At 36.1% G+C, this 23,969-nt stretch overlaps 1 protein-coding gene across 16 annotated transcripts in view; it reads right to left on the reverse strand.

The window, feature by feature from the left end:
• The window catches only part of Wdr49 (WD repeat domain 49), a 209,652-nt gene that overhangs the window by 51,411 nt on the left and 134,272 nt on the right, over nucleotides 1-23,969 (reverse strand). For 12 of the 16 annotated variants that reach the window (XM_087630728.1, XM_087630736.1, XM_087630745.1 and 9 more), the window contains 5 exon segments: nucleotides 20,578-20,693; nucleotides 6,167-6,297; nucleotides 4,917-5,015; nucleotides 2,272-2,433; nucleotides 264-451 (listed from right to left, as the gene is read on the reverse strand). In XM_087630728.1, the coding sequence (XP_087486854.1) occupies nucleotides 264-451; nucleotides 2,272-2,433; nucleotides 4,917-5,015; nucleotides 6,167-6,297; nucleotides 20,578-20,693 (696 nt within the window). 16 annotated transcript variants of the gene reach the window in all.

Genomic DNA, 23,969 nt, shown 5'->3' on the forward strand with positions numbered 1-23,969 from the left:
AGAAAAAAAAAAGAATTTGTTTCCTTTAAGATGTGTCCGACTGTTTATGTCTAACTCACCCCTCTGTGTGTATGTGTGTGTGTGTGTGTATTACTGTTAAAAAGTTTCTGCTTCAAATTATTCCTTTAAAACACTCAGAATGAAGCACTTTTTTCATCCTCTACAAAACAGACAAGATGTAACTCACAACACAAGATACCTTTTATGACTTTTCTTGCTAAAAATAAAATAGTGACAATACTGTGAGAATATTTTCCATTTACCTCTATGTTCCAGATTTTCAAGCATCCATCAGGATCTCCAGTGGCAAGGTATTGATTCAGTTTATCAGTAGACATAACAATGGATCCAACTCCTGCATGAGCCAAAAATTCAGCCAGAAGTACTTTCTTAAATATATCCCAGAACCTGACATAACCAGATGCTCCACATGACACCAGATTAGCACCTCCTGTTACAGAGGGGAAACTTAATTAAGTAAATACGCCCAGAAACCCCAAAGTGGCTTCTTCCAATGGCTTCCCTGGTGAGAGCATCTGAGAGTAGAGAGGACAGTATCACTGAAGTCTATCCAGACCACCATCTGATTTTCTAAATTATAAAACAGTGCTTATTGTATGATAACCATTTTTCAACATTAAGCAGAATATGTGGAGACCATTAATAATTTATAGAAACTATTCCACTAAGTTTGGTTTTTGTTTGCTTATTTGCCACCTTGATATTGTTTGCAATTAAGTTAAATAACATTAATTTATTTTTTGAATAAATTTGTAAAATACTAACGTAAACATTATGACACTATTCTGAAAATATGAAACTTACTTTCCATGATAAGTTCCCACTGGACATGTATACACGGTGGAACAGCCTTCATACAGGCGTCTAGATGCAAATATGCCCTTAGGACAGCACAAATATAGACTTTTCTATTGAGCAGCAAACAATGGATTCTACTTATGAGATCATTTTAAAATTTTTATTCAGATATTTATTGTATGCCCATATGGAACCCTTTTCCTGTTAATATCTAGAACTATTTACACTTTCCATTTACTTAAAGTGCTCTTTGAAAACATTCCTCTGTGGGAAATTTATTATCAGGTAATTCTATAGATTTCTTTCCATTTGTCTTGTATTTGTGTTGGTGATAAACTGTATAGTTAAAGTGGAAGGGATGGCGGATCTGCTTCAGAAGAATCGTTCCAGAAATCTAACACTAAAAAGAATTAGTTATGAGGAATTGAGAGTAATTTTAATTTTAATTGTGTGGATTAGTGTACTTTAAAGAATAGATAGTTTTATAATCTGTTTCAGATTCATCTTAAATGTTACATAAGGGTTTTGAAACAAATAGAGGTATAAATTTATATTGATGGTGAAAATTTTATATAAATATCACGCAGGTTTTCCATTTGCAAATTCAATGTGGAAAAGTGATTATACAAACTATAGCTCAGATATGTCCATTACTTTTTCCAATCATGTAATGCTCAAGTCTGGATCTCAGGCTATGCACACAAAAATTAACTCTCAAAATATAATTTACATGGAAATTTGAGATTATATTTTGTGGAGCAAGATGTAAGCTGCATTCAAATATTGCTATTTTCTCTATAAACTAACAGTTACCCCATAGTTACCTCTGGGTAGCACCAATGTTAGTGTCTCTTTTCATAAAAAAATATGTAAATGGGACTCTGAACTATTATATGAAATTTAAATCAAGTGACAATAATACTTTGAATATCTCCAAACAATATTCACATGAAAATATGAGCCACACAGCCCTTGTGATGGGATAGGCAATCAGTTCAAACCTCCCCCACTGAGTCATATCTCCAGCTTCCTCAGTGAAGTCCCTCTTCAATGCAGTCACAGATATTATTCCTTCGATACATATAGACCTGTAGGTACATTTACTCATGGATTTGCAGCCTGTATCTAAGTATGCTTCCTGCCCTTTCCAAACACCTGTCAACACTATGACATAAACACTGATAAAATTTGTTTACCATATGAAATGGCTGTTGCAATTGTCTTCACTCTCCTCTCAACATAGACAACAGATAAATCATTTGGCCGATCTATTTACCACCCTCACCATCTGAGCTTCCGGGCCAAGTGTCTATGACCTTTCATAAACCAGGGCAGGCTTGATAGCTATGCAAAGTCAAATACTACAGGACCTAGTTAATAAAATAAGTTGAACTTCCTTTATTGCTTTCTTTATCAAATACAGAAGGGCAAAAATGGAAACACATATGTTACCTGTGGCTGCATTGGTTTTCCTTGCTTCAAGGAAGCAAAGTCTCATAACAGCATTATTACCTTCTGTGTCAATCTTGACATTTAGGGCAGCCTGGTTGGTCTGGTCTGCCACACAGTGAGTTGCACGGCTTCTGCCAGCATTAAGCTTTTGGGCTTCTAGGTCTGTGAAGAAGAAAAATCAAGGACTCTTGGTAAAAAGATCTGTCTTCTATTCAAATCAGCATGCTTGAACAACAGACTTCTCCATCCCAGCCTCAGGAGAGATAACCACTACTCCCCATCAAGTCTCACATCAAAATTGCATCAGCCAAGAGGCTTCTACGCCCTCCACTGGAAAGGTTGTTTGCTTCCATTTTTGCTTTGCATATGCTAGGCACACTTCCTGTTATGAATTAATTAGAACTTCACACCATAACCCTAGTTCATGTCGTAGACAGCCCTATATGTTCAAGATAAATGTGTCTCTCGTGGCATGAAATCCTAGTTAATGCTAATCTTTCAAGTAATTAACGAACATGAAAATCAAGTGAATAAACATATGTATATGTAAATCATATTTTTGATGATTCTATTTATCAGCGTGTTACTCTGGAAAGGACATTCCTAACGGTAGTTTAATTACACACTTATATTATCTTCCGACCACAGATGAAAACTTAAAATGTTTATGTCAAACTCTATTGATAGTTTGCAGATAGTTTGATAAAATCCCTACAAAGAAATCTCATAGAAGCAGAATGCTGATGGGATAGCAGGTTTCTGGAGGAGAAACTGGGAAAGGGGATAACATTTAAAATGTAAACTAAAAAGGCAACAAAAGAAAAAAAGGAAAAAAACCAAACTTTCAAAATGAAAATTATGGTAATGTCCAGTGTAGGGTGGTAAGTTTGCTGGTAATAAGTTTGCCACACAGTTAGGAGCACCAGAGTCCCATCTGTAAAGGGGCAATATAATGTGTACTTGTATCCTAAAGCTGGTGATGAGTTAAAGATGGATGGATCCCCAGAGTTCACAACCATCAGCCTAGTCTACTTGAGAAATTCCAGTCCAGTGAGAGACATTCTCTCAAAAAAAAAAAAAACAAGGCAAAACACCAAACCAAGGTAGAAGGTTACATGAGGAATAGCAACCGATGTTCCCCTCTAGCTTATGCATACATGTGTTCTTGAATACACATACATGTAACAAACACACACACACACACTCACACACACACACAGGAGGAGGAGGAAGAGGTGAAGGAGGAATAGGAAGCGAAATGAGGAGAATTACAATAATATCCTTAATGTCTTTTAAAAATTTGTTATTGTGATTTGAATGAAAATGGTATCCACACTCTCTGATGTTTAAATACTTGATTCCCAGTTGATAATGCTATTTGGGTATAGTGTGGCCTTGCTGGATTAAGTATGTCACTGGAGGCAGACTTTGAGGTTGAAAAGCCACATGCATTCCCAGTTCACTTTCCATTTCGTGTTTGCAAATTAAAACATGAGTGCTCGGATTCATGTTCCCATCACAGACCTCCTCTCTGCACTTCTGTACTTTTGTCCTCCAGAATCACAAATGTACATAAACTCCTTCTATAATTTGTCTCTGTCCTTGGAGTTTTATTGCACTAACAGAAAAATAACCCAAATAAGTATTGTTCGTTATGTCTTCTTTCTCTGTGTATGCAATGTAGAGCCATAGGTAGAATGCTCTAAATATAGGTAGTACTCCCTTAAAGTCAAGGGGAGGGAAAGACGTAGAATTATACCAGATCCTTGGAATATTGAGATAAATATTAATGGCTAGTTCTTTGTACATAAGGCGACTCAAAGCCTTGTATCTGCAGTCAGATAATCCCTCAAAATCTTACATTTTTAAATTGGTTTTCATACTCCCGATAAATCACTCTTCAGCTACACACACACACACACACACACACACACACACACACACACACACACAATACATCCCAAAGGCAGGTACTTTAAATTTATTCTCTGTGAGATTACCTCATTGAGACAGTAGGAAATAGCTCAACCATAGGAAATGTCATAACCATTATCTAAAGAAGTTAATCTAGAGGAAAAGCCTTAGTTTCTAAACAAGCTAAAATAAAATATGAAAGACAATTGTGGAAACACTTAAGTATAAAATATTCATGCCCTCTGCTAAAGCGGATAAAATGTAATAAACTCCTGTCTAATGCTCCTTTCAGGTTTCTAAAGTAAGGAATAATTTATGATATGCAGGTGGCATAATATTTAATATAAGCCCCAGACTGAGGGTGAAGAGTCAATCAAGTGAACATAGTTCCCATTTTCCTACTAAAGGATACATAAGATCACTCAAAGGCAATTCTGGAAGTTTTATTGGCTAAATCTAAATTAGATGGAAATGAGACTCCTGCTCCCTGGTGTTAGTAATACAGAAATACTGACATGGCATAAAGACAAAAAGTGGAGGTCCGTGGATAATTTTCAAAGTCAAATCAGTCTTGGTGTTCTTCTTAATCACTGTGATAAGACCATCACTAAGCCTTAGAGTTTTCAGCCTGTCGTCTATATGATAGGTGTACACAGAATCAGGTGCATACATAAACATCCGGGCCTACTGTGCTACAAAACACAAGATTTCAGTTTCAAACTTGTACTCACCTAGCATGGATGCTAGCTGCCTCTGGTAACCAGGGTGAAGAACATGGTGTGCATTTTCTGTATTGTTATTCCACAGAACAATCTCTCCATCATAGCTCCCTGTAGGAGCCAAGGCAAAGAACAGAAAATTATATGAAAGGTGGGGCAATAGAAACAAAAGGAAGCCGTTACAAATGTGTATTATGTAAAATCTGATAAATAGAAGGTAGTATCTATTTTTGGAGACATAAATTATAATGATACCCGGTACTTTATTAACTGTGAAATTTCAATATTTATAAAGTAACCCACAGAGTTGGTGGATATGATCCACTTATCTCTCTTATTTTACTATAATAAATCATTCAGAATAAAGGCACTGAAGTTAAACAAGCTGAGTCCAAATCCAGCTTCTGACAATTATCTGCTATGTAGCCTTACACGTGATATTTAACTCAGCTTGATTCCCAAATTCCTTCATCAATAAAACTGGGTTAAGAGTCATACTTACTTATGGGGTTATTTGAAGAATTAAAAATATTTAGAGTGGTGCTAAGCACTAGGCAGAGATTGAGAAAGTATAAATTACCCTTAGACTTCTGTTCCTACACTATTTGTGTGTGCATGAGAGTTCTTTGCATTTCTTTCATCCAAATTCTTTGTGAAATGTTTTCTTCAGTCCTATAGTTCTTCCTATACAAAGTCATGAGTTACACTATGCCAAAGAGGTAATTTGTTCCATTACATACCTATGAAAAGTTAACATGCCATTTGAGGTAGATATGGAAGACAGTTAAGATGTTCCAATTTAGAAGCATTTGCATAACCCTAAAGTATGATTCTTACTTAAAAGTTATAAAACTTCTCTTTAAAAAATGAACAATACAATCAGAAGTTAGTGTTTACTAATGAGTTTATTATATATTAAGTACTAAGTTAAAATATTACACTGGCTATCTCTTCATTAAAACAAAAACATACCCAAAAATTTCTTAGGTAGAAAGAACTATGGTTTAAAATTTAAATTATGCCACAACATCACCACAATATCACAGAGCAGATAAGAAGCAGGACCAGGGTGTGAAACTACTGATACAGCACAGAGGCTGATAGTCTTAACTGCAATTGAAGTAAGAAATTAAAGGAGCTATAAGATTGCTTCCTTGGGAAATCCATTCATTTATTTTCAATTGAGAAAAGTCTTTTCTCAAAATTTACCCAAATTCAACCAAACGGTCTCTAAACCATTGTCCTGTGAAAGCTCAATTTACCTGTAGCAAGAGTTTGCGGGGGTAAAAATGCAGCACACAAGATGTCATCTTGGTGACGGACTCCCCCTTTCCACTCTTCAGACTGGATGAAAAACTGATTAAAGTTGTGAGGTCGAAATACAGTAACCGCTCTGTAAAAATGATATAGAATTTAGCTGCAAATCTAAAATCAGTACTGACATTAGGTAGCCATTATCCACTTCAATGGCTCAATTTGAAAAGTCTAAAATACTACCGCCCAAAATTTTATTGCCACTTGTCATCCATAATAAAGTAAGCTTCCCACGGAAGTTTCTTTAAAACTCTCCCACTGAACCTCTAATAAATTATAAATGCTTAATGTGGGAAGTCAATTATCCTTTTGTAACTACTGAAACCAAGGATACATCCATTTATCAGATTAATTATCTATTTCCAAGACCCCAAAACAAAAATTTCCTCATATGAAACCATTTAAGAGTTCTATGGCAGTAATAATAAAAACCAGGCTAGGTCTATGAACAAATATTGTTTGGTACTGAAATGATTTCTTTCAGCAGAGCTTCTTTGTTGGGTGTGTAACATGTAATCATTCCTTAGAGTATTTTCCAGAATTATGGTAGCCATGGAGTCTATTATCCTACAGTCCACTGTATCGTTAAGAGCTATCATTTGTGAAAAATCCCATCCCCAGTAAGTATGGCACCTGGAAAATACAGAAATAACAACTTTAGAACAGCCAACCATGTAGTACTACTGACTTGAGTGTAGACCAGGATGGAGATGAGTGGACAATCTGACCTTGGAGGGAATGAAGAAATATAGATAGTAGTTTATGGGAGAGTGAGCACTGCTTTATCTCTTCTCTGGTGACCAACCCATACACAACTCTCACCTTCCTTCTATGGCTAATCTCCGTTCAAATGACCATCAGTTACCCTAGCTTGAGTCTTTACTGCTACTCTTCCTTATCTTACTGACACTGTGCTTCTTCACCCAGTTGACTACTATACCAATATTAGTGTTTATTTGTGAGCAAGAAGTTTTCTTCTCCTCCTAGAAACTCTTGCTTTCAATATCTAAAATAAATCACATTGGTAAATTGTCATATATTGTTTGCATTTGCTGAAGAGCTGGCTCTGGAAACAGGATCCACCCTCTCAACTTCCAGACCCCAGCATCTTTGTCTGAAAGTATCCTTTGTCTCTGGATGGGCCACTCTCCTGCAAACTCTGTGAAGAGGGGGGGGTGGGTGGGAAAATGACTGGAAACTAGCCCAAGAGTGAAAACAGGTAGACAGTAAATCATTTTCAGTAGATATTTCTATTTTTATACCATTATATAAAATCCCCACATTTGGAATGGATTCAGTCATGAGAAGCTTACCCATGGAGAAAATGTTAAATTGAGAAGAACTCCAGCTGATTGCTTCAAACTCTCTGGTCCACTTGTGCTAGATGTTTTGAGCACTGGATTGGACAATGTTTTGCTACCTTTCTGTCTATCAATTATCTATTCTTTGCTGCTTATTCCAAACAAAGAGAATGGGTATTGTGGGTCACTCTGCAGATAGTACAGAACACAGTTCTTGCTTCTCTGCCTGCTCTCTTTAGTATCCATTCCTGAGCCTTCATTTTTTTGCCCCTTCTTTTTTCACCCTTTGAGCTAAGTATCCTTTATTGCCATTGTTCTCCTTCTCTAGGTTCAGAGATTCCATGTACCAGCATGGATTCCAATATTACTTCCATACAGACGGCCTTTGTCTGAACTTCATCCATACTTACCAGGACTGGATGGTTTTCATTTGCCAGTTGGTAGTTCTATACATACAATTCTGCCATTGCTAAAATATCTTCACACAAAAAAGCCAATTTTGCCAGCTTCTTTCCATACTCTATTCTGATTTTTTGTAATTTGGTTCACAGGCCAGCATCACAGCTTCCAACATGCCATTTCTTTCTCTCATCACAAATACATGTTTTTACATTATCGACCCATGACACTTCCACTTTAAACAGTCACTCAGTTTCCTAGTAGAGTTCTCCGCCCCACTGGTCAACAATTTTAAGAGGCCCCTATCTCATTGTTGTTAAGTCTACTCTTTCAAGATGAATTTTTCATCCTATACTAGACTTACCTGTATATTCTGGAGCTTTTAATATATCCTTATTCTTTTTTTTTTTTTTTTTTTTTTTTAGAGCTGAGGACCGAGCCCAGGTAGGCAAGCGCTCTAGCACTGAGCTAAATATCCAACCCCAATATACTCTTATTCTTAAGCAAATAATGCTTCTCTACATGATTCCTTAAACATTTAGAACAAAGGACCCAAAACAAATAAAAGAATAAGTGAAACACGATAAGTGCTAAAGCAGCACTGACTAACTGCCCTGGAAGTCTAGCAGACAAATCACAGAGGTCCACTTGAGGGCTGATATTTACTGTAGACAACAACAGACATGTAAGTCATGGAAAAGGAAACACAATAAAGAGAAGAGACAGAATAATGAAAAACTGAGCTGACACCTTGCTTAAAAATATTTTCTGGAATTTCATTTCCTAAATGACAAAATTCAAATGTGTATACATGTTTTCAATATTCAATGATATATGGATTTAATCTCCTTCTAAGGAATTATTTCTCCCAATTCTTCTACCATTGTCTGCTAACAATATATAATTCTCACTGAAATCTTGACATACAATAAAGTACATATTCTTTGTACATTAGAAAATGTTATTTCATTAAAATAGAGATTGTATAATACCATTAAATATTATGTTCACCTGAATTGTACAAATAGATTAGAAGGTTTCAAATTTACTATTTTATAGGAATGTTTATAAATGTTAGGCCTATTCAGAACTATGTTACTATAAAGCACATTGCCTTGCCTAAACTGTATTCTTTATGTTCTCTAAGTGCTTCAGACATTTCTGGATGTATGTTCTATTTTTCTATGGGAGCCCTATATTTATGTATGTCATGCACCATCTTCTGAAGCCATTCATATTCCACGAAGCTTCTATAAGATCTAGCATAAAGAACTATATTTCTCATTGGAATAGTTATTACTATAAGAAATAATTTCTTTCTGACTTCTTGAATTACTCACTTTCACTAATTAGATTGACACTATGTATCTCAGATATTATTTTCAGTGTGTCTAGTTTTATGTTGAAGTTCTTAATCTGCTAAGATTTGAGCTTTGTACAAAGTGATGAATATGCATCAGTTTGCATTTTTCTACATGCCAGGGCTCCCAGTGGAGGGATGGGGACTCCAACCTATCTTCAAAATTTTTGACCCCAAATTATTTCTGTATTAAAACAAATACAGGGACAAAAATAGAACAGACATTGAAGGAATTGCTGACCAATGACAGGCCCAACTTTGGAACCATCCAAGGGGTAGGCACCAAACTCTGACACTGTTACTGATGCTATGCTGTGCTTACAGACAGGAGCCTAGCATGGCTAATCCCTAAGAGGCTCTACCAGAAGCTGACTGAGAAGATACTTCAGCTAACCATTGTACTGAGGCCACACCCCTATGTAAGAGTTAGGGGAAGGACTGAGGAACTGAAGAGGGTGACAATCCCATAGGAAGACCAACAGTGTCAATTAACCAAGATCCTGGGGAACTCCCAGAAACTAAGTCACCAACTAAAAAGCATACACAGGCTGGTCCAAAGCCCTTGGCAAACAGAGGACTAACTGCCTTGTCTGGTCCCAGTAGGAGAGAGTGTGCCTAATCCTATAGGTTCCTGATGGCACAGAGAAGGGGGATACTTGGAGGGGGCTCTCAGAGGCAAAGGGGAGAAGGATAGGGTAATGATTTCTAGGAGAGGGGACCAGTATGGGGCAACATTTATGATGTAAATAAATAAAATAATAATTAATTTAAAAAAGAGTATAAGTCAAAGATCCCAAGTTAGGTTATAAGTACAAAGAAACAGGGATTGGGATCTTTATTTCTTGAGCTTCTATAACTGTTTCCCCTTAGGATTCTCCCTGGAGTCTCTCATCCCTTCTTGTGCCTCATTTTCTTTGGTAACATTCATCACTTTGTGACATTGTGTTCTACACTTCTTTGTTTGTCTCTTTTTGTTATTGGTTTGTTTGTCTGTTTTACTGCCACATTAAGGAAAGAAAGAAAGAAAGAAAGAAAGAAAGAAAGAAAGAAAGAAAGAAAGAAAGGAGGAAAGGAAGAAAGGAAGGAAAAGAAAAGGAAAGAAAGAAAGAAAGAAAGAAAGAAAGAAAGAAAGAAAGAAAGAAAGGTGGAAAGGAAGGAAGGAAGGAATAAAGAAAGGTAGGAAGAAAGAAAGAAAGTCTTATCAAAATAGGAACTTTTCCACTTTCATCGTCAATGCCAGGATAATTCATACATAGCAGACAATGTATAAAAATATCCACCAAAACACTTTAAGAATTATTCCTCCATTTTAAAAAATAATAATTTTAATATGAGTATCATTAATTGCACTTTAGAAACATGGTATAATTATAAAATACAAAGTTCTAAAATTCACCTTACTAACATAATATGGATATTTCTAAATTTACTAGTAGCTTAAGGAAAACGTGAGTACGGAGTGGGTGTGAGAAACACAGGTCAATCTTCTATCTGTTATGTAAGCCAAATTTCAATGTCGAATGTCTTTTTCTCAACATTCTCTCATTAAATGATAAATAGTTTTATTCAGTACATACCACTCAAGGCATGGAATGCATTTCATAATATGCTACAAAAAGTAGTCCTTTGACATTTGACCTTTAATGTCAAAACACTGAAATGCTAATTACCTGGCACCTTTCTCTTAAAAGCTAACCTGAAATTTTGATTTGAAATTACAGGGATCCTTAAAATATCCCAAGAATTCACAATCAGTTCCCACCTTTTCCATATCAAAGACTACTCTCTTTTGAGTTTGGACTTTGCCAAGAACAAAATTAAGTTTCAGAAAGATCTAGTTTTCAGGTCATTAGGAGTCAGATAGACTTGTTCTTTGGCATTGAAAAGGTTTACCAGCTCTGTTCCTTCTTTCATAGGTCCTGAGAGTATGCCCTGAGTCATTATGCCACATTGGAAAGAAAATAAGCTGATTATGAAAAGAACACTATCAATGATCTGGTCCTTCAGGGATTGATTGCTCATATGCTATTGGTCCAGTTATTTTAAGCCTCATTAATACTTCTCCTTTGATCCACCCATGGCTTTTTAGATTAATAATGAGTATCTCAGAAGCAGAAAAAATCCATTCCAAAAGAATTTGTTTTGGTTTTTCTTGTTTTTCCTACTTCTTGAAAGTCTGTGAGGTCAAATTTTGGACATTGAAATCACAAAATCAGGTATAGGAAATCTCTGAATTTCAAATATATACATCCTCTCCTTAGTTGCAAAATAACAGATTTCAAATAAGTCACAGATTCAGACTCGTCCATTCTGACTCTTATTCTGGGAATTAATTGAGTTTCATTAGGCTATCATCCCTTGGAAAGGCAATTATTAACACCTTAATATTTTTCTTAGGTCAGTTTTATTCCTCAGAAACTTCAAATCTTTAAGGTCATTTCATTTCAAAAAAATTAAAGAACAAATTAAACTCGAAATAAACTAATTTATTCTAACATCATATATAGAAGGTGCACATGGAGTTAGAGAATAGTGCTTTGGGAGAAATGGGGGGATCAAATTATATAAACAACTATTTATTGAACATATATTTTATAGAGTTCTATAAAAGATGAGCTACCAAAAATATTTTTAGAATTATTTTAAAATTTATGAAAGGTATCTTTACATTTTATGTGAATAAAATTTTTATAGTAATAAAATCTTAATAAATAAAACTTTATATATGTGTGAGGTGATAGTTATCTTACATCACTGTTACCATTTCATAATGCATAGAGATATTAAATGTTCTGCTGTATAATGAAAACATGACTACATACTGCTTTCATTTTTCAATTATACCTAGATATAAAACACAGATTTCTCCTCTACACAAACAGAAGAAGGGAAACTGTCCTATTTTTAATAGTCTGTGAGTACAGAAGATCATAAACTTAGGACATTTTGAGATATTAAACCATTGTAAGTATTAGTTACTATAGCTATACATATCACATTCTAAACTGAACAGACAAAATTAATTGACTACCTACTCATTTAATTTTACCACTCAAATAGGACCAAGGATGCAAGAAAATAATTTTGACCTAACTTTCTATCAATTCATTTTTCTTAGTATATTTTACTTAAAATAACTATAAATCTATTTCTATCAATTTTGCATTTGGGTTTCTACATTATGATAGAATGATAAGAATTATTGTGTTCCTACTAAATCTGAGTAGCTATCTAACTCCCTTTACTTGGGACAGTGTTTACAATATTTTTTACCACTGCCTGTCTTGTATATTGTAAATTTCCAAATCAGATGTGATATATTGACAATAAGAATCATGCTTCTTTGCAATCAACATGTTCTATATTCTAACTCAGTCATTACTATCTAGGCATAGCTTATAAACATTATAAAGATGAAAGGGGGAATATATTTAAATAAATCTTCAGGATTCTGTTAAATCAATGACAAGTATTTTCATGTTTCGTCATATGTTTGAACCTATTTCATTAGCTTTCCATGAAATAAACAACATTCTCAGTCATTTTTATCATGGAAATTATAATACAATGTATGTCTATGTGTGTAGGGCGTGCCTCACAATACTTTTATTGCTCTATTAACCAATAGTTCATTCAAAAGTGAAGAACAGATTGTAGACTATGAGATAAGTTCAGCTGCATATTACAATTATAAACCTGCACAGTTGGTCAACCTCCTTAAGCCTGAATTTTCTCCTCCAAACAAAAAAGAAAATAACACTTGTCTCCAGTGAAAAAGATTGAGTAGACTTAAATATCTATAGTTGTTGTCACTTACAAGCAATGCCTTGTGTTATTCAACTCTCCATTCTAGAGGAATTTTAATCCAGCAACATGGTTTCTCTGGCAAGAAATAACAACCAAAGGCATTCTTGGTCTTGTAATCTAGTTGGAATGTTACCCTTTTAATCCCTCAGATTGGAATACAGAGATGCCCTCAGTACATACCTTTAATCCCAAACAATGAAGGTAAAATTAATTTGTAGCAGGAAACAGCTATATTTGAAAGTAAGATCCAATTGATGAAGAGAGAAAGAATTGGAGAAAGATAGAACAGAAAAGCTACTTAAGGGAAACAGAGAGAACAGCCAGAGGGAGAGCGAAGAGGCAGTATTGCCAGGACAATTTTACAGAGCCAGAATGAAGGCAAAGACAGAACAAGCCAGAGAATGAGGAGACAAAAGACTAGAACATATTGTCAAAGTTAATATGAGGTCAAGCAGAGAAATTCAGTCACAAACTGTGAGAGGTCAAACTGAATCAGTCAACTTGAAGAGAAGTTTGAGACAGAATAACTGAGTTGACCCAATCAGCCAGAGTTCAAAAAGAGCTAGAAAGGATGAGCTTATTCCCCAGTAAGTCTTTGAGATGAAAATTATATCTGACAAATAAAAGTCATTTTATTAACTCATTCAATAAATATTGAATGTTAACTCATTCAATAAATATTTTTGTAAATATTTTACAAATACTTTTTAAGTATATTATGAATATCAGATTAGGCTTATATATTAGAAATATCACATAAAAGTTAATATCTGTACAACTTAGCTTTATATTCAAATATATAGCTAATCAAATGGATATAATTAAGAAACACTATACATACAACATAGGAATAAATATTTGTGGGTTGAACAAAATACAAAAGAATAATGTGCACAAAGGCCGAACATATTTCCTTTATTCTTGTTGTAAAAACAAATGTCATTTCCATTGCCATCTAGCTGTCCCTCCTATCACTCCCTACACCTGATCCTGATTCAAGGGAGCCCCCACCCACTCAAAAAAGAAGGAAAAGGGAGATGGGGGAAGGAGTGTGGGAGAAGGTAACCAGGAGGCACACATTGAATGGGATATAAAGTGAATAAAACAATACTACTACTACTACTACTACTACTACTACTACTACTACTACTACTATTACTACTATTACTACTACTACTACTAATAATAATAATAGTAATAATAATAATGGGACCTCATAAAATTGCAAAGCTGTAAGGTAAAGGACACTGTCAATAGGACAAAAAAGCAACCAACAGATTAGGAAAAGATCTTTACCAATCCTAAATTCAACAGAGGGCTAATATCCAATATACACAAAGAACTCAAGAGAATCAAATAACCTGATTTAAAAATGGGGTATAGAGCTAAACAAAGATTTCTCAACTGAGAAATATTGAAGGCCAAGAAGCACCTAAATAAATGCTCAACATCCTTAGTTGTGGAGACGTAGAGATGCAGCTCCCAGGCAGGATCAAGTAAGAACTGGTGACAGGTGCAAGTACAAGTTGGAATGCGCCCTTGAGAAGAAAATGTTTTTCTCACTTGGCCTTAAACTATGTTTCACTGTGTCCTGTTTCTGTGCAAGTGGCTTTCATGCTCTCTTGGTTATGGCAAGTATATTTTGATAATAATAAGAGGGGTGATTTGTTGTATAAATATTTTAAGAAGAAGACTTTGTTTAGTCTTATTTCTTTGTTTAGTCTCAGTTATTCCTGGTATCATGGGAATAACAATCTTATGATATCTTGCAAAAAGGGAAATTGAGGTAATGCATATTCATGTCTATATAAGGATTAATAAAGCTTGCAGCTAATGGTTGGAACTGGAAAATATCATCCTGAGTGAGCTAACCCAATCACAGAAAGACATACATGGTATGCACTCATTGATAAATGGCTATTAGCCCAAATGCTTGAATTACCCTAGATGCCTAGAACAAATGAAACTCAAGACGGATGATCAAAATGTGAATGCTTCACTCCTTCTTTAAATGAGGAAAAAGAATACCCTTGGCAGGGAAGGGAGAGGCAAAGATTAAAACAGAGACTGAAGGAACACCCATTTAGAGCCTGCCCCACATGTGGCCCATACATATACAGCCACCCAATTAGACAAGATGGATGAAGCAAAGAAGTGCAGACCAACAGGAGCCGGATGTAGATCGCTCCTGAGAGACACAGCCAGAATACAGCAAATACAGAGGCGAATGCCAGCAGCAAACCACTGAACTGAGAATAGGTCCCCTATTGAAGGAATCAGAGAAAGAACTGGAAGAGCTTGAAGGGGCTCGAGACCCCAAAAGTACAACAATGCCAAGCAACCAGAGCTTCCAGGGACTAAGCCACTACCTAAAGACTATACATGGACTGACCCTGGACTCTGACCTCATAGGTAGCAATGAATATCCTAGTAAGAGCACCAGTGGAAGGGGAAGCCCTGGGTCCTGCTAAGACTGAACCCCCAGTGAACTAGTCTATGGGGGGAGGGCGGCAATGGGGGGAGGGTTGGGAGGGGAACACCCATAAGGAAGGGGAGGGGGGAGGGGGATGTTTTCCCGGAAACCGGGAAAGGGAATAACACTCGAAATGTATATAAGAAATACTCAAGTTAATAAAAATAAAAATAAAAAAAAATAAAGCTTGCAGCTGCATGCAGTAGCTTCTGCCTTTGCTCTGCATCCTCTGTGTCCTGGTTATTTGAGACCGTACCTAGGGGCCCCAATGCACAATACACGTTGACACTTTAGTCATCAGGGAAATGCAAACAACACTGAGAAATTCTACTTCACACCAGTCAGAATGTCTAAGATCAAAAACTAAGATGACAGCAGATGATGGCTAGGATGTGGAGAAAAAGGAACACTCCTCCACTGTTGGTGGGATTGGAAGCTGGTACAACCACTCTGGAAATCAGTCTGGCAGTTCCTCTGAAAATTGGACAGAGTATTTCCTGAGGACCCAGCTATACCACTCCTAGGCATACACCCAAAAGATGCTCCAACATACAACAAAGACACATGTTCCACTATGTTCATAGCAGCCTTATTTATAACAGCCAGAAGCTGGAAAGAACCCAGATATCCTTCAACAGAGGAATGGATACAGAAAATGTGGAACATTTACACAATGGAGTACTACTCAGCTATTAAAAACAATGACTTCATGAAATTCATAGGCGAATGGATGGAACTAGAAAATATCCTTAGAGAGGTAACCCAATTACAAAAGAATACACATGATATGTACTCACTGTTAAGTGGATATTAGCTCAAAAGCTCAGAATACCAATAACACAATTTGCAGACTACATGAAGCTCAAGAAAAAGGAAGACTCTTCTTAGAAGAGGGAACAAAATACTCACAGGAAGAAATACAGAGAAAAAGTGTGAAGCAGAGACTGAAGGAAAGGCCCTCCAGAGACTACCACTCCTGGGGAATCCATTCCACATTCAGTCACCAAACCCAGATACTATTGCTAATGTTACAAAGTGCATGCTAGCCTTATTTATAATAGCCAGAAGCTGGAAAGAACCCAGATGCCCTTCAATAGAGGAACAGATACAGAAAATATGGTACATCTACACAATGGAATATTACTCAGCTATCAAAAACAATGAATTGATGAAATTCATAAGCAAATGGATGGAACTGGAAAATATCATCCTGAGTGAGCTAACCCAATCACAGAAAAACACACATGGTATGCACTCATTGATAAGTGGCTATTAGCCCAAATGCTTGAATTGCCCTAGATGCACAGAATACATGAAACTCAGGAGGGATGACCAAAATGCAAATGCTTCACTCCTTCTTTAAAAGGGGAACAAGAATACCCTTGGCAGGGAATACAGAGGCAAAGATTAAAACAGAGGCAGAAGGAACATCCATTCAGAGCCTGCCCCACATGTGGCCCATACATATACAGTCACCCAATTAGATAAGGTGGATGAAGCAAAGAAGTGCAGGCTGACAGGAACCGGATGTAGATCTCTCCTGAGAGACACAGCCAGAATACAGCAAATACAGAGGCTAATGCCCCCAGCAAACCACTGAACTGAGAACGGGACCCCCATTGAAGGAATCAGAGAAAGGACTGGAAGAGCTTGAAGGGGCTCAAGATCCCTTATGAACAACAATGCCAAGCAACCAGAGCTTCCAGGGACTAAGCCACTACCCAACGACTATACATGGACTGACCCTGGGCTCCAACCTCATAGGTAGCAATGAATATCCTAGTAAGAGCACCAGTGGAAGGGGAAGGCCTTGGTCCTGCCAAGACTGAACCTCCAGTGAACGTGATTGTTGGGGGGAGGGCGGTAATGTGGGGAGGACGGAGAGGGGAACACCCATATAGAAGGGGGGGGAGAGGTTAGGAGGATGTTGGCCCGGACACCGGGAAAGGGAATAACAATCGAAATGTAAATAAGAAATACTCAAGTTAATAAAGATTAAAAAAATAATAATAAAAGAAGTGCATGCTAACAGGAATCTGATATAGCTGTCTCCTGAAAGACTCTGCTAGAGCCTGACAAATACAGATATAGATGCTTGTAGTCAGTCATTCCACTGAGCACAGTGGAGGAGTTAGATAAAGGACTGTAGGAGCTGAAGGGGGTTGCAAACCAAAGGAAGAACAACTATATCAACCAACGAGAGCCCCTAGAGCTCCCGGGAACTAAACCACCAACCAAAGAGTACACATGGAGCAATCCATGGCTCTAACTTCATATGTAGCAGAGGGTGGCCTTATAGGACATCAATGGGAGGAGAGACCCTTGGTCCTGTGAAAGCTAGATACCCCACTTTAGGGGAATGCCAGGGCAGAGGTGGGCGGGAGTAGGTAGATAGGTGGGGTAGCACCTTTATAGAAACAGTAGAAATGGAGTGGGATAGTGGGTTTCCAGAGGGGAGACCAGGAAAGAAGATAACATTTGAAATGTAAATAAAGAAAATAGCCAACTAAAAAACTAAATAATAATAATAATAATAATAATAATAATAATAGTAATAATTTTTAAAGGGTGTCCTAGTAGGGAAGATGTTTGAACAGATCTTAAAATAGAAATAAATATTAACTACATTTTAAAAATAGGACAGGAATTTCTAGTAGTAAAAAAATAAAGACAGGATGTATAACGATTCTATTTAAGGTTTGAGAAGTTGACAGAAAAGGACAAATTAAAGTGGTATGGCATTCATCCAAGCAGACATGATGCCCTAAATAATACAGCTGTGGTGCTCACAGGACCAGATTTCCAAATAGTCAGACTATAAAATGGAAGGGCCTTAGTGACTACTGGGTTGTAAATTTAAAGGAAAAAAATACAATAAAAATGTTGGGGATCTACACCTGTGGTCATGAAGTAAAGTTCAAAATCTGAGAGAAAAAAAGTGGCCAACGAGAGGAGGCTAAACAATGTGTTCAGTTAGAACATGCTGTATACTGCAATTCAGGGGGGAATATCTAGTATATCAGTAGATGAGTGAACCTAGAGCTAAGGCAGAGATTTGAGGTTTCTGGCTCAAGATATTGCCTGCCAACTAAGATGAAGTTAAGCATTAAAGTGGATGATGTATGTAAAGTACCGACTGCTTTGTGGAACCATACATATACTAAAACATCCATTGTACTTAGGTGCCCCATCCAGTAAAAGCATCTACTCTATACTGTGCCTAATTATCAAACTAGTCTCTGTATTTAGATACAACCTGAAGTTAAGGCCTCAGCTTAACCTAATAGGCTCTGTCTGGATTTAGGAGAAAGCTTAATAATCTGATTATCAATCTCTCCTTTCCTTCTCTGATCCCTGAACCATACTGGCTGGCTTCACAGGCAATGCTTCCTCAGCTTTACCAAGTAGTTGCTGTGTGGCTTTGTGAGCTAAAAACCTCTTAGTAGAAATGACCCTGTCTGGTTATGAAAAATCTATCCTAGCAAAATGTCTATAAGAAAATCTAATTTGTAAATCCCCATCTGTGTTGCATAATATCACTGATAATTCATTAATGCAAGCTCCAGATAAAGGACTCAAGGCTGACAATTCAGGGAAAAATGGAAAAAGCAGAGAGGAAGGCAAGAGTACTAATTTTCTTTTTCCCAGTCTTCCTAATCATCTCTCAGTTCATAGGCACTAACTGACCCTCCAGTAACTTATATATCAGAATATAGGATGTTTTCTTAGATCACTTTTTAACAAAGTGATACATAAAATAGTTTAAATTTTGTCTTACAAGCAATCAGAAATATTATCATTGGTGCTAATTTTAAGTATGACTATCAAAAATATAAAGAAATGTTATCTGACAATTCTGCCTTGCATTGATTAATTTTCTAATTCCTTTTTAAAATTCAGATTGTAAATTGGATAACATGGGACCATATCTCCACCCTGCCATGGAATTAAAGAACTATTTTTTCATTACCATAGCCTAGCTAGAGATAGCCTCAGCCTGCTGCAGTTGTAAGTTGATAATGGATAAAGATCGTTTCCAGTCTCGTCCTTTAAGCTAAAGATGATTGAATTGCTCCTTAATATCAAGTGGAATGATCTGAACTCTACTTTTTTATCTTCAAACTGTCCTTGAAAGACTGTTTGTCCACATATAATCACTTCAAGATTTAAAAAAAAATGTTTTTCCTATGATTAAAAAAAAATCACCCAATATATACTGCTGATTTTCTAGGTATTGAAACATCTAAACTCTAGCTTCAGATTACAAATGTTAAAATTATATAACAAGCAATAACAGGAAAGTTACCTATTACAGTAATGTTTTCTGAATTATCAAAATTGTAAGTGATAAATGATCAAAATACAGCACCCTTAATTTTTCTGGTGTTTATGCCCAAAAGTAGACCCTGGCTACTTTGTTTTCTCTATAAAAGTAAAAGGAAGCAATTTTGCCTAATTTTGAAAAGTGACATTCTAAAAATGTCATTGAAGAAGTGTTCCTGTGGAAGAAACAGTGTGCCATGTAAGGTGTATTTCCATAGTAACTGAAGATGCTGGCACAGGTGTCAGGAAACCAGGTTGCTCCTGTACCAAGGAATAGAGTTCCTGCTGTGATGAACATAACCATATGGTTTACAAGCCTTAAGAATTGGTTTGTGGAAGGGAAAAAGAGAAGATATCCTGTACAATCAGGGGAGGCAACCTACAATACTAAGAGTTTGCTCAATTTACTCTATAGGAGAAACTTGGAATCTCAGGAGATAACATTACATAATTATTGAAAATTTTTAAAATAAAAGACCACATTTTCAAACCTAGGAGAAAGCTCCAAGTGCTTCTTCTTGTCACCTAAGCTGGGCAACCATATAGTTTATTCATGAGGCAATGATTCAGTTCCAACTCATTTGCCTAAGCTACCAACAAGTTAATGATTTGAACCAATGAGACTTCCTTTCATATTTTGACTTTAATAAATAACACTTATTTTCTCTTCTGACATCTTATATGAACATATCATACCTCTCCCAGCCCACAACCAGGATGGTCTTCTTAAGAACCAGGATCTGTGAAATTTCCACAACTCCATCTTGCCCAACATTAAGAGTATGGTGACAATATCCGTTAAAGTCCCATACCTTTAAGAGAAAAATAAAAAAATCAACGCTGAGATGGAAACATAAAAATATATTTAGTTTGAAACAAACAGTGAAGTAGGAAGAGGTTGTTAAATGTGCCAGTTACATTCTATAGTAGCTTATCTTAATTGTCAATTTGGGGGGATTTAAAGTCACTTAGGAGACAAATCTCTGCATGTTTACTCTGAAGGTGTTTTTAGAAAGAATTAACTCATGAAAAGACCCAATCTGAAAGAGAGCAGCTCATTCCATGGGCTGAGATCCCAGACTGAATCAAAAGGAGAATAGAATATGGACATTACATTGGCAATTATCAGCCTCTGTTTCCTGACTGCAATTCCAATTTGACCATCTTCCTCAGCCCTCCCCACCGTGATGGACTATACATAAAACCAAGACACACAGCAAGTCTTTCCTTAGTTGCTTCTGTTCGGTATTTTATCACAGCCACATGAAAAGTAGCTAATATTAAAAAAAATTGTTCCAAGAGATAGGTTTCATACTGTGATGACACTAATATTGAGAATGCCCTAAGAACTCAATCTATTATTGCCAGAGGTTGGCTGGACAAGAATGCTGAGAAAACTGTGGTCTAAAAGCTCAAAACCTATTAGAGGGAAACAAAAACTTTATGGGTAACTGCGGTAGAAGACATTCAAGTTATACTCTGACAAAGAATCTGAAACTTATTGTTGTTCTAAGTACTCAGTGGAGCCGAGGTTTAAAAGCAATGACTAGCTTCCTTCTAGTCATTAGTCACATAGTATGGGCATGTGTGTCTCCATAGGTATGTGCTTCTCCTGCTTTTCCTTTGGTTTTGGTTTGTTTATTTTGTTGGTGGTATTATTGGTTTGTTTAATTCTAGTTTGTTACTTTGCATAGTTGTTTATTTTCTAAAAATAGAAAGAAAGTAATTATGGAGTTGAATGGGTGGGAAAGTAGTAGCATAGGAAATAGAAGAGAGAGGGAAAACCATGATCAGACTATATTATATGAAAAAAATCTATTTTCAATAAAAAATACTAGCATAATATGTTTGGCAAAAGATAACATTCAGTCTATGACATGGATACTGCTCTTATTCTTCTCTTGTTTACCCATGAGAGAGCAGCAAGTAGATCAAAGCAGTATGAAAGTGGTCAAAGAAGAAAGGAGTTTGACAGAATTTAACAGTGCGGAGCAGGCAGTAGTAATGACAGCAGCTGCAATTGTTAGGAGATTAATGCCATTAAAGAGACAAATAATCTTCTCCATAAAAATCATAGAAAGAGGCATGATTGTACACTCCTGTAGTTCTAGCACTTGGGTGGGCAGAGGTGCCAATTCAAAACCAGCCTGGTCTACAAAGAATGTTCCAGAATAGCCAAGGCTACACAGAGTAACAGTGTCTAACAAAACAAAACAAACAAAACAAAACAAAAGAATAAAAGAAACAAAGAGAAAAAAACGGAGAGGGACGTCAGGACAAGACCTCAACCATCAAAGTCTATAACTTGTTAAAATGCAAATTCAGAAGCCATACCAGTCAGAAAAACAGGTGAGAGACCCATTTGATGACAAAAAATGCCAACCCTTAGGCTCTACTTCTCACTCTACTTTCCACGAAGTTATCATACTCCTAACTCCAACTCTACCAGAGAATATGTTAAATCTAAAAAAAAAAAAGAAAGAAAGAAAGAAAAAGGAAAAGGAAAACCAAAGAATAGTGGGAATAGAAGGAGAAGGACCCCAGCTCAAAGAGCCAGAAAATATTTTTGACCAAATTATAGGAAAAAAATGTTTCTAATCTAAAGAAGAACATGCCTTTAAAGGTACAAGAAGTGTACAGAACACCAAAAAGCTGGAATCAAGAAAGAAAGACCCTGTGCCACATAATCAAGACAGTACACATCCTGAACAAAGAAAAAGTATTAAAAACTGCAAGGGAAAATGCCAAATAATACATACATATAAACTTATACTGATTAAAATTATATGTGCCTTCTCAATAGAGACTCTAAGAGCCAATAGGGTCTAGACAGAAGTCTTGCATACTCTAAGAGACTACATATGCCATCCCAGATTACTACAACCAGCAAAACTTTCAGTCACTGTAGTTTGAGAAACAAGATGTTTCTTGACAAAGTCAAATTTAAGCATGTGTCCACAAATCCAGGCCCACAGAAAGTAACTAGACCGAAAGTCCCCAAGAAAATGGAAAGTCATAAAAAAAAAGACAAAGAAGGAGACAGATGGTTTTAGTGCAGAATTCATAATTCTACCAGACCTTAAAACAACAGCTAATTTCAAACCTCCTCAAAATATTCCAGAAAATAGAAACTGAAGGAACATTGCTAAACTCATTTTATGAGATCACAGTCACCCTAATACACAACTACATAAAGATTAAACAGAAAGAGAATTACAGACCAATTTCCCTCATAAACATAAATGCAAAATTACTCAAAAAAATACTTGGCAACCAAATCTAAGAAAACATCAAAAAGATCATCCAGCATGATCAAGTAGGCTTCATCCCAGAAATGCTAGAATAGGTAAACACATGAAAATCTATGTATTATACTATATAAACAAACTTAAATAGACAAAACACCATGATAAAAAAGCCTTTGATTGAATTCAACAACCCTTCCTGACAACACTCTTGGAGAGATCAGGGACACAAGGGAAATACCTAAGTATAATAAAGGAAATTACAGCAAACTTATTGTCAATATCAAATTTAGATGTGATTATGAAGAGAAATGCAAAGAAACTCAAAGCAATTCTACAAAAATAAGAATAAGTCAAGGCTGTCGACCCTCACCTATATCTATTCCATATATTTCTTGAAGGGCTAGCTATAGCAATAAGACAACTAAAAGAGAAGAAGGGGATACAAATAAGAAAGAAAGAAGTCAAAGTATTGCTATCTGCAGATTATAATGATAATAAACATAAGCAGCCCCAAATCTTACTGGGGAACTCTTATAACTGATAAACACCTTCAGCAAAGTAACAGGATATAATATTAACTCAAAAATCAGTAACCTCCTATATATAAATGACAATTAGGCTGAGAAAGAAATCAGAAAACAACACCTTTCACAATAGCTGTAAATAATATCCAATATACTGAGATAATTCTAACCCAGCAAGTGAAGACTTGTATAATAACAACTTCAAGTCTTTGAAGATAAAAATTGAAGAAGATGAAAGGATTACCGTTGCTCATGTATCAGTAGGAATAATTGTAAAACTAGCCATTTACCAAAAGATTCAATATGTTCTCATCAA

The sequence above is a fragment of the Rattus norvegicus genome, chromosome 2 (assembly GCF_021556685.1).
Source record: "Rattus norvegicus strain SHRSP/BbbUtx chromosome 2, alternate assembly SHRSP_T2T, whole genome shotgun sequence".
In the NCBI taxonomy this organism is placed as follows: Eukaryota; Metazoa; Chordata; class Mammalia; order Rodentia; family Muridae; genus Rattus; species Rattus norvegicus.